Genomic DNA, 11,183 nt, shown 5'->3' with positions numbered 1-11,183 from the left:
TAAGAAAGCAAATACAAATAGTATATATATTTTATATACAATCTAAAAATATCACACATATTTAATATTGATATTTTTTTATGTCAGATATAAAAAATTTTAATTATATTTTATGTACATACATGATGTAACTCATCATGAAGTTGAACCTCTTTCATTTGGTGGGTTCTAACCATCTTTAATTCATCAAACTCCTTAATCATCATAATCTTCGTCGTCATATAGATATGAAGATCTTCCCCTTTCTCTTGCATACGATTATGCTTCTCTATGTCTTTCTTTAGCTAAGGAACTGCCACCATTGGCTCTACGACGACGTCTTGATGTTGAACTCGAACAAGATGGAATGAGTTCTAATTCTTCGTCGTCATCATCTTCATGATCTTCAACAGATGAAAAATATTCCTCATCAGTATTATAATCAAAATTTGAAATTGTGTCAAAATACTCTAATTCATCAGTTTCATCATCTGAGTATTGTGAATTAAGGTGATCATCAAGTAAACCCTGGATTTCCAATCTATATTTATCATCACTGCCATATAAATCTTTAGAAGTAGATGCAGATGTACTAGGACCAACTTCTTCTTCATCATCACTTGAATCTTCGTTAGAATACATATCTATAGGTTTTAAAGTATCATAAGATAAATCTCTTAACGAATCTCGAGGAAAAATATCATTATTAAATGAAGTTCCATTAATAGTAGTATCATCAAATCTTAATTCACCAAAATTTAAAGTATCCGTAGGTTCATCATCTAAATTTATTTCATCAAATAAATCATCATTTACTGGAGTATCATTATTAACATCACTATTATTTAATGGTGTATTGGTTGATGATGAATTATTGAGAGGCAAGTTATCTTGAGTAGTATCATCAGAAGTTAATTCTTCAGTTGGTGAACGTCTCAAAACCATACTATTTCTATAAAGGGTTTCATAACTCATAGAACGTGATGGATATGAATTACCTGATAGATACATACCATCATCATCATAATCGTCATACATACTATCATAATCCAAAGCATCGTTTAAAGAATATGCACGATTACTCCTATATGCTGAATTACCACCTCTTGGATAAGAAAATTGTAAAATGTTATAAAGGTCATTACCATCATCTTCATCTTCGTCTTCATCGTCATAGATGTTATTTCCATAATTTCGATTAATATAACCGTATCGATTACTAGTTATAGTTCCATCTCTTGTATCATATTCTCTATCGTAATGAAAAAATAAATCATCGTCATAAATATCAGAGTAACTACGTGACATATTATTACTTATTTGATCGTGAAAAGTAAATCTAGCTCTTCCATATACATCAGCAATAGGCACACGATTTGTATTTACATTTCTTCGTGCTTGCATCAGTTCATATTCTTCAGCATCATATTCATCTGAATCCGATGGATCATTTAAAGTTCCTCTATGCTCGATCAAATATTTATCAGCAAATATTGCACTATCATAATCATCATATAAATTTCTCGATAATGTTAAAGAACTTATTGGTGTTAACTCTATATCACTATATTCTGGTGGATGGATATATTCAAAACGATCTGTATCATGATTATAAGCATAGTCACCCTCCAAAATGCGACTCAACTCTGAGAACCCGTTATCCCCACCACAACTCTCTTGATTAACAAATGTACTAGCACCACGTAAATTTGTTTGATTTAATTGGTTTGCAAAACCCAAATTGTTTTCTAACGTAAGTATGTATTCCCTATCTGAAATAGGTAAGCGGTTTATTGGCATTTCTTCGGAATTCTCAGTTGCATTTCTCGACAAATTTTCAGATGCAGTTCCCGATGCAGTTCCAGTTTCAGTTCCCGATACAGTTCCAGTTGCAGTTCCAGTTGTAGTTTCAGTTCCAGTTGCAGTTCCAGATGAATCATTATTGCTTCTCTCATTTCCACAATTAAGTACATTAGAGGATTCTGATTCATTATTGTTTTGAATTTCAACCGGATAAGGCAAATTTGGTGTTTCGGTTACATGCCTTTGATTCATTCCTAACGTATTATTTTCAGTTAATCCTCTTATAGCATTATAACCCATATTAATACGAGTTGGGAAATTCAGGTTGTTATTCAGGATGTAACTTGGTACATTAGGGGATCGATATCCCGTCAGTTGCTGTTTAAAAAGGAAAAATAAAAAAGAAAAATGAGCAAAGGAAAAATGAGCAAAGGAAAAATAAAAAAGAAAAATGAGCAAAGGAAAAATGGCAAAGGAAAAAATGAGATATCGAATTTCTACTTACATTTAAGATTATCCCAGCTATCATTGAGAGTAATGAAAAAGTACTGGGGCGACCATTGTTTCTAGTGGTCGGCGTAGTTGGCGTGTTAGGTGGGGCTTCTTCTAAACGCATATTTTCAGAAGTTTGATTATTTATATTTGTTCCATTATTAAACCTTTCATTATTATTAATTGGTCTTGAATTATTTAAAGGCATATTGATATTAGAATTTATATCACCTATGAAATGGAAATCAAATTATAAATATAAAACAAAGAAAATATAATAATATGCATAAATAAAAATATGAAATTTTTTATCAATTATTTATACCAATAGTATGAACATCTTGATTATTTCTTAATTGTACATTTCCATTCCCATTATTATTTGGCATTGCATCCATCTTTTGTTATTACGCTTTATTATTTTATTTTTTTTTCTATATTTTGTCTATAGATAATTATTTATATTTATTATAAAAACAAGAAACAAATATTAATATCGACATTTGGCTATATATAAATATATATTATATCATGTCAATATAAATTATATATATTTTTAATTAAGAATGGATAGTATATTAGGACTATACAAATATATATCCTAAATGATTAATATGAATTATTATGTTTTTTTTTTATTTATTCAATTATTTTTGTATTTTTTTATTATATTTTTTTTCTCTATAAAACTTAGATGTTGTAATATTTTTTTCTGAAACGACATTTTAATTAATATCAATTTTATCAATTTTATCAATTTTATTTTTTTCAATATTTTTATAATAAAATTGGTATTTTCTTTTATCTTTTTTAATCTAATTAATATAAACAATAATTCATAAAAATTATTTTTTTAAATTAAAAAAAATTATTAAAAAAATGAATACATATTATTCTATATAAATCATGAAATAAATACATTTTTATTTGTTTTTTATTCTAAAAAAAACATTATGACTTTTTTATAGTTGCCGTTGCAAAAATACATATTCTAATAAGACATACGTATGCAATATTATGACATGTAATTCTACTATTCATATGTATATATTAATTATATTATTTTATAATATATTTATTAAATTTAATTATTTATTTTTTCAAGAAAAATATATTATTTATAAAAAATTTTCATATTTAATTTTAATACTTATACATTTTTTATTAAATATTTTTTACTTATAAAACATACATAAAAAAATGAGAGCCACAACCAAAAAATAATAATTATATTGATTCAACCGATTATATAAATAAATAGAAAAAAATATATCTAATCAATATATAAACTTGTATCATATAATAGTTTGTTAATTTTCTCGATCTCTATATCGTTCATGTAATTTGTCGATTCTTTTGTAATTTTAGTCTGAAAAACTGAATAGTCATCTAAAAAAAATAAAAAAAATAACCACGTAAATATGCATCAATCTAAATGTAAACAATGTAAATAGGCAAACATTAGCAATCCTATTCCGCTCATCACTCTTTAACATATTGCAAAAGCATGTACCTTCAACCAGGTGAATCGAATTTGACGGCTCTGTTTTCAATAATGAATGTAAGACGGTAAATAAAAAAATAAACTCTACCGTAAATACAATAGAACAAGGAATAATAGCTGCCCAATATCTACAAAGTTAATAAGCATATATAAATATGTACATATAAATAGGTAGCTAATTATATAATCCCCTCATTTTATTTGTTTTATTTTAAAATTACTTAGATGGGAATGGAAAATGCAATATACTCAAAAAATCGTCAAATACAAATGCCCATACTAAGTACGATGCTGCATAAAATTATAAAAAAAAAATATATAAAATATTATAAACTTTACAAATATAAAGACAACTTACGATTTTCTTAATCTAAATTAGTATATTCAACTTGTTTGTCTCTCTTTCTTTTTTTTTCCCCTTTATTTATTACCCCATAAAACCTGAGATAAACACAAAATGAAAAAGGCATATCCTTCCCATATTGACTTCATCATATAAGCAAGCTGAAAATATAAATTAGTTTATCAATACTAATACTGCTATACTATATAATAATCTTGCATATACTGATATTTCTTTGTGTTATATATTTATGACCCAACATGAAATAACTACACGACTTAATCATCTTATTTGCAACAATATAAATTAATTTGATAAATTTTATAAAAATTAACTTAATAAAATTATCCCATTACACATAAAAAATTTATTTTAAAAAATAAATAAAACTTAAACTAATGTATGAAAATAAGCATACATAAAGGGTGTACTAATAAACGGGATATATTCATTGGAAAAATACAAAGCACATTATTTTTTTTTTTTTTTTCATCTTTTTTTTCCATTTTTTTTTCCATTTTTTTTTTATTTTTTTTCTGATTAACGGCGTGCTTCCTCACAATTTCTTCAAAATATGTTAACCCTATTTTTTTTTCACTTTTTTAATCTTTTTTAATTATTTTTATTTTTTCACCATTTTGATCTTCCGTAATTAAATAAGAATAAATATATTCCATTTATTTTTTCTACGAATTCAGAGTTTTTTGTGGCATTTGACTTTCATTTTTCTATTCTTCATTCTTTTTATTTATTATATTTTCTGTTTCTTTTTTATTTGTTACCTTTAATTAGTTAGCTAAACACTTAAAAATATTATACTAAATAAAACGTTTCGAATTATAAAAATTTGATTACGGTTTGATATAAAACTAACACAATAACGATAATGCTTGAATGCATATTTACAACTCTAACTTGATGATATTTTATTTGATACCCTTCCACTGAAAAACGTAAAGAAGTTGACTGACCTTACCCTGAAGTTACTAAAGAGAAGTATCTTTATCATAATGTAGTATACCCAAAAATGAAATTATTTTTTTAAATAAACAAAAAAAACACACATATACATTCTTAAAAGGGAGGGAAACTATAAACCTACCACATACTTAATATAAAAACAGTTTGTGATTTCTATGTATATATATATATGTAGAAATAAATAAGTTTACATAATTCATCTTAAAATAAAACAAAAGTTGTGAAAAAATGGAATCTCTAAACGAATTAAGAGATCAAGAAAGATTGCAGTTGCTAACCATACTAAAAAAATACAATGGAAGAAAATCTTTATTTTTTGAAAATTCACTTCATATTATTATTAATTTATTACTAACAGAACAAGATATAAAAAATGAAAAAATTGATAATGTTTTTTTTTACATGACCGATGAAATAAATCCAATATCCAACAAAGCAAATATATCAAATAATATTATATTTTTTTTACGTCCACATTTTTATGAAATCGAACAAGTATTTAAAATAATTGAAAATATAGAAAAAATCAAAACAACCAATAAAAACTATCTATTTATTTTTATCCCTTATATGACACATATGTGTGAGCAAGAAATTTATAAACATAATGTTTTAGAACTTACTATCAAAATTATTATCTATCCTTTATATTTTTTCCCTTTATATAATGATGTATTTAGTTTAGAAATTAAAAACCTTTTTAAAGATTATTATGTAGATAATGATTTTAGTAATCTTATCTTTTGCTCATATGCTTTAATGTTTCTTCAATATATTTTCAATGGAGTATTTAGAAATATTAAATCCCTAGGACATGCTTCCCATTTTATTTCTGAACAATTAATGCAATTAAGAAAAGAAATTGTTGCTAATAATTTTAATATACAAACTCCCAATGATTCCCAAGATAATTTATTACAACTTTTAACTAATATTCAAAGTTTACAAGACTTAACAAGTCTCAAAAATTCAAAAGAACCTTCTGTTGTACCTATCAAATATGCTTTACATAAATTTTTTATATCCGAAAATGTTAAAAAAAAAAAAAAAAAAAAACGATCATCTCACACTAGCAATAATAGTTACACATATCATGATCATAATGAAAAAAATGATATTAAAAAATATGGAACACCAAAAAATTATTCATCTGATGAAGATGATAACTCAATTTTAGATACCAATGAATCACCTAGTGACCTTAGCAGCACAAATATGGATAATCAAAATGACAATTCCAATTTTACATCTAATTTAGAAAATTCAGAACCCATTCAATGCATTAACCGAAACGAAGAAGATGATCCTCATATTATTCCACAAATGGCTGATAAAAAATATCGAAATAAACTTACCTCAAATATATCCACATATAAAAGAGAACATATAGAAAATAATCATTTTTCAAATACACGTGAAACAACAAATCCAAATAACAATTGTATAAAAATTGAAAACAAAAAAGATAGCGATAATGAACAAGCTAGTGATGATGCTTTGAATTTTCGAAGAAGCCAAAGTGCATTAAACTATTCTAATAAAGGATTCGAAAAAGATACAAAACAATCTGACAACTTCAAAGAAATTAAAACAAACAAGTCTACTAACACTCTTGATAAAAATACAAATAATTATTCTAATCCTATAAATGACGATTTTGATTTTGATGATATGAGTAAATATCATTCACAAAGAATTTTAAATTTTGAAACTGATGAAAGTAGTGATAATTCAAATGATGTACATCAAGAACCTGATAAAGTAAATTCAGAAAATTATAACAATAATGAAAATATAAAAGAAATAAAAAATACTTATCAACAAAATTCTAAAATTATGAGCAAGGAAGAACATATAAATAATAGTGATAACAATAGTACCAATAAAAATAATGTCGATTCAAATAAAATTAATCAAACATTTTCAGATGAATCAGATCATAATATTAATGGAAATAATTTTAGGGAAGACAATAAAAATTGTTCTAATAATATTGATAATAAAGTTGTAAAAAAAAAAGTAAACAAACTGAAAAATCAACATGATAAAGATAGACAAAATAATTCAGACAATGATCAAAAACATGATTATTCACAAAAAAATAAAATGCGAAATCCAAAAAAAACAAAAAAAAAAATTAATAAAAAAATTGCTTATGGAACAGGTATACCTAATTTCATGACCGAGTTTGATAATAGTAAATTCCTTATGAATAAAAAAGATAAAGAAGAAACAGAAAAACAAGAAAAAAAAGAAAAAAACTATTTATTAGAAAAAATTGGAATAAATAGCTTTCTATTTTTATTAAATGCATGTACAAAAGTAGATTCATGTATCATTATCGATCGAAGAATTGATATGGTCACTCCCTTTTGTACCCCTTTCACTTATGAAGGTCTAATTGATCATATATTTTGTATTGAAAATTTACAAATAGAGATACCAAGATATATCATATTTAATGAAGGTGCAAACAAAACAGATCCAGAAAATTCAAAAAATAAAACCCATAAAGGATATACATCTAACGATCTAAACAATAAAAAAATTAGAGTCAAATTAAATAGTTCAATAGATGTATTATACAATGATATAAAAGATTTAAATCAAAATGAAGTAGGGGTATTTTTACACAAAAAAGCTAGTGATATACAACAAACTTATAAAGAAAAAGATTCATTAAAAGATATAGGACAAATAAATAAATTTATGGTCAAATTTAAAGAAAAACATTATGAACATAATTCTTTATCTAGACATGTAAATATTGCATCATATATTTTAAACGAAATAAAAACAGAACATACTTTTAATAAATTAAAATTAGAAGATGAAATTATTCAATTAAATACTAATACAAATAAAACTATCTTATCAAATATTGTAAAACAAATACAAACATTAATATATACTGGAGAAAACGTATATGAAATTTATAGATTAGTATCTCTCTTCTCTGTCATAACTAATGGATTTAATGATACTTACATTAATGAATTAAAAAAAGATATTATTGAACAATATGGTATAAATGAATTAACCAGATTAAATAAGTTACATATTTCTAATATTGTAAGATATCAACCTAGACAAAAATTTATATGGAATACTTTAAAAAACCATTTTAATCTTTTATCAAGTGATGAAAATGATATATCCTATGTATGTAATGGCTATGCCCCTTTATCAACTCGATTAATTGAGTATATTGGTGTTTTTAAAAATAATATGCAAGTTTTCCCTGAAGTTTTTAGTCTTATAAATGGTCCAACTTTTGATATAATACAAAATGCTGTAGGATATGAACATGTTCAGGTAAATAACAATGATGACCCTGCTGAATCTAGCCATATGAGCATTGAAAGTTCTACTGAATCATATAGCGGCACCTCTAGTGATACCCCTAGCAATATTACCAAACCCACTAATCCAAAAAGTCATACCGATACAGACGATACTAGTAGTTCTGAAGTTACCATATCAAATCACAGTAGTGACAAAGATAGTATACAAAGTAATACTAGTAAACAAAATTACGATATTATTTCCAAAAAAAATAAAAAATTTGTTATCCTTTTTTATGTTGGTGGTATTTCATATGCTGAAATTGCATCCATTAGGAAATTAAATCAGACTAACGAAAATTATAATTATTTAATTTTTACAACTGAAATTATTAGTTCAAAAAGGATAATCGACTCAATGGCCAATTAGCTTGATAAGAAAGTAAAGAAATTATTATTCACCATAAAAAATATTTTTATATCATCATTTAATTGCGAAAACCGCTTCAAACTATATAATTTATTCACAAAATCGATATATATTTAATAATTAAAAAAAATAACAAGTATAATATTTTCATTTTTTTTTTATTATATTACTAGCTACCAAATTTATAGATATGTTTAAATCGATATATTATTTTAAACATGTTCATAAAATATTTTCAGATTTTATGCAAATATTCTGACATGTTCATACTTTTTATTAAAATTTGTTACACGCTTAATCTTATTAATTTAGCTTTTGAAAAAAGATACGAAACGTAGTTAGTGGAATGTTACACAGATAAATCTACATTTTCTAATTTTTGGTGTCCATTTTTATGATCATAATTAATATATTTTTTTTTGTCTGTTTTTTCCACACAATTAATATAACATTTTCCTATTTAACTTTTGCATATCCATTTCCTTATCTTAAACAAAGTGTAATAAACTATTTTTAAATAATTAAAAATATAAAATTGTTTATTTAAAACAGCCCAATTTCTATTTTATACTTGACACAATTCAAAGAAATTGTAATATGCCCACTATGAAAAATATGCGATATTTTATGAAAAATTTATAAACCCCTTTATTTATTTCAAATTTTTTATTTTAAATCCGAATTAATTTACAACACATTTTTTCAATCTACAAGTTTTCAAATAAATGAACTTTTTATCATACCCCTCCTCTACACCCTGAAAAAATAAATATGTAATATAGATATTCATAAAAATGTATAGTTCCAAAATAATATAGTAATAATAATAACAATGCGAAATGAAATACAATTGTAATAGTATTTTATAAGATAATAATTTTTTACAACAAATTGGTTTAGCTATTTTTTATATATATGTACATGCATATTGAAACCGATTTTATATACATTTATTTGAAGGTATCGTTTCCATCGCATTTACAGTATTTTTTTTCGCAAATGGGTAAATTATATATATATTTATGTATATATTTTTTTTTAATAAAATAATAAATATTCAAATAAACATTCTGCTAATTTCTTTTTTATTTTTACAAATATATATATCGTAAAGTTGATATATAATGAATAAATTGAATTCTCTCACCGCTTTCAAAAATATTTATTTTTGATGTAAAAAAAAGAAAAGGGAAGAGCGAAAGAAGAGCAACAAACAAGTGAAACACTAATAACTAATAAATCGAGAAAAAAATAATAATATATATAAACCCCAAAATAAAAAAATAAAAGAGGGAAGAATGTCAGCGTTATTTAATTTAGATTCTATGGTAACTGTTATCATATTATGTATATGTACATGTACTTACTTAAAGCCAAGATTCCCAAACGTTTTTGACAATAAAAAAAACGGTTTTTTAGGTACATTAGGGAAGTTTGCAATTATAGGAGATCGTTTATCAATTTACGTATCAATCTCCTGTATCATATTAGCATTTTTTAACATATTCGCACGTTAAAATTGGTAAACAGTGTCGTAATATTATCATATATACATGTACAAGCAATATATGAATGCTTATAAATTTATAATTGCTTAACCTTTTATTATTATCCTAATCCTTCCTTCGAGAAAATGGATGATTTTGATATACCACCCAACCAAACTTTATATATAAACAATTTAGAAGAGAAAATAAATGTAAATGATTTGAAATATTTACTATATGAATTTTTTTGTCCATATGGAAATGTATTGGATGTAGTTATTAAAAAATCAAATAAATTAAGAGGGCAAGCATTTGTTATTTTTAGCAATATAGCATCATCAACCTTAGCTTATAAAAATTTAAAAGGAAAACCCTTCTTAAATAAAAATATAAATATTAATTATGCAAAAACGAAATCAAGAATAATTGAAAAATTGGATGGAACATATAATCCAATTAAAAATTATAAATCAGCTAATAATTATGAAAATAAAATAAATCAATTTACCTTATTTGTTCAGAATTTACCTGATGAAATTAATAAAAATGCTCTAGAAATTCTATTTAATCAATATCCTGGATTTTCGGAAGTTAGATATATACCAGGAAGAAATGTAGCTTTTATTGATTTTAATTCTTATCAAAATGGCGAAGTTGCTATGAATGGTTTGCAAAGTTTTAAGATTACACCAGAACATCCTATGAAAATATCATGGTCGAATTAATTTTTTTTTTTTTTCAAGCTACCATGTACAGAAAAAAACGCTTCACAAAAGGAAACACAATACAAAGGTGTATATTTTGTGTGTGTGTACTGATTCAAATATATATTAACTGGCCATGTTATTATATTTTCATGAATGTTAATCACCTTTTTAAT

At 24.3% G+C, this 11,183-nt stretch overlaps 5 protein-coding genes across 5 annotated transcripts; 3 read left to right on the top strand and 2 right to left on the bottom strand.

The window, feature by feature from the left end:
* Positions 1-258: 258 nt before the first annotated feature.
* PVVCY_0803380 (conserved Plasmodium protein, unknown function) lies at positions 259-2,672 on the bottom strand (the record flags this gene model as incomplete). Its single annotated transcript, XM_008627138.2, has 3 exons — positions 259-2,160; positions 2,288-2,505; positions 2,600-2,672. 3 exons carry the CDS (start codon positions 2,670-2,672, stop codon positions 259-261), a joined length of 2,193 nt encoding a protein of 730 aa, XP_008625360.2.
* An 875-nt stretch (positions 2,673-3,547) lies between these two features.
* On the bottom strand, positions 3,548-4,273 carry PVVCY_0803370 (phosphatidylinositol N-acetylglucosaminyltransferase subunit P, putative; the record flags this gene model as incomplete). Its single annotated transcript, XM_037634277.1, has 4 exons — positions 3,548-3,663; positions 3,788-3,906; positions 4,000-4,069; positions 4,210-4,273. The coding sequence occupies 4 exons, from the start codon at positions 4,271-4,273 to the stop codon at positions 3,548-3,550; spliced, it is 369 nt and encodes a 122-aa protein (XP_037490390.1).
* A 1,057-nt stretch (positions 4,274-5,330) lies between these two features.
* PVVCY_0803360 (vacuolar protein sorting-associated protein 33, putative) lies at positions 5,331-8,816 on the top strand (the record flags this gene model as incomplete). The annotated part of the gene is made up of 1 exon (XM_008627136.2): positions 5,331-8,816. The coding sequence occupies one exon, from the start codon at positions 5,331-5,333 to the stop codon at positions 8,814-8,816; it is 3,486 nt and encodes a 1,161-aa protein (XP_008625358.2).
* Positions 8,817-10,114: 1,298 nt separating this feature from the next.
* PVVCY_0803350 (protein kish, putative) lies at positions 10,115-10,333 on the top strand (the record flags this gene model as incomplete). Its single annotated transcript, XM_037634276.1, has 1 exon — positions 10,115-10,333. The coding sequence occupies one exon, from the start codon at positions 10,115-10,117 to the stop codon at positions 10,331-10,333; it is 219 nt and encodes a 72-aa protein (XP_037490389.1).
* A 116-nt stretch (positions 10,334-10,449) lies between these two features.
* On the top strand, positions 10,450-11,028 carry PVVCY_0803340 (U2 small nuclear ribonucleoprotein B'', putative; the record flags this gene model as incomplete). The annotated part of the gene is made up of 1 exon (XM_037634275.1): positions 10,450-11,028. The coding sequence occupies one exon, from the start codon at positions 10,450-10,452 to the stop codon at positions 11,026-11,028; it is 579 nt and encodes a 192-aa protein (XP_037490388.1).
* Between the last annotated feature and the right edge of the window lie 155 nt (positions 11,029-11,183).

This window comes from Plasmodium vinckei (genome assembly GCF_900681995.1).
Source record: "Plasmodium vinckei vinckei genome assembly, chromosome: PVVCY_08".
NCBI lineage: Eukaryota > Apicomplexa > Aconoidasida > Haemosporida > Plasmodiidae > Plasmodium > Plasmodium vinckei.
Note: the sequence above shows the minus strand (reverse complement) of the source record. Positions and strands in the feature narration are given on the sequence as shown.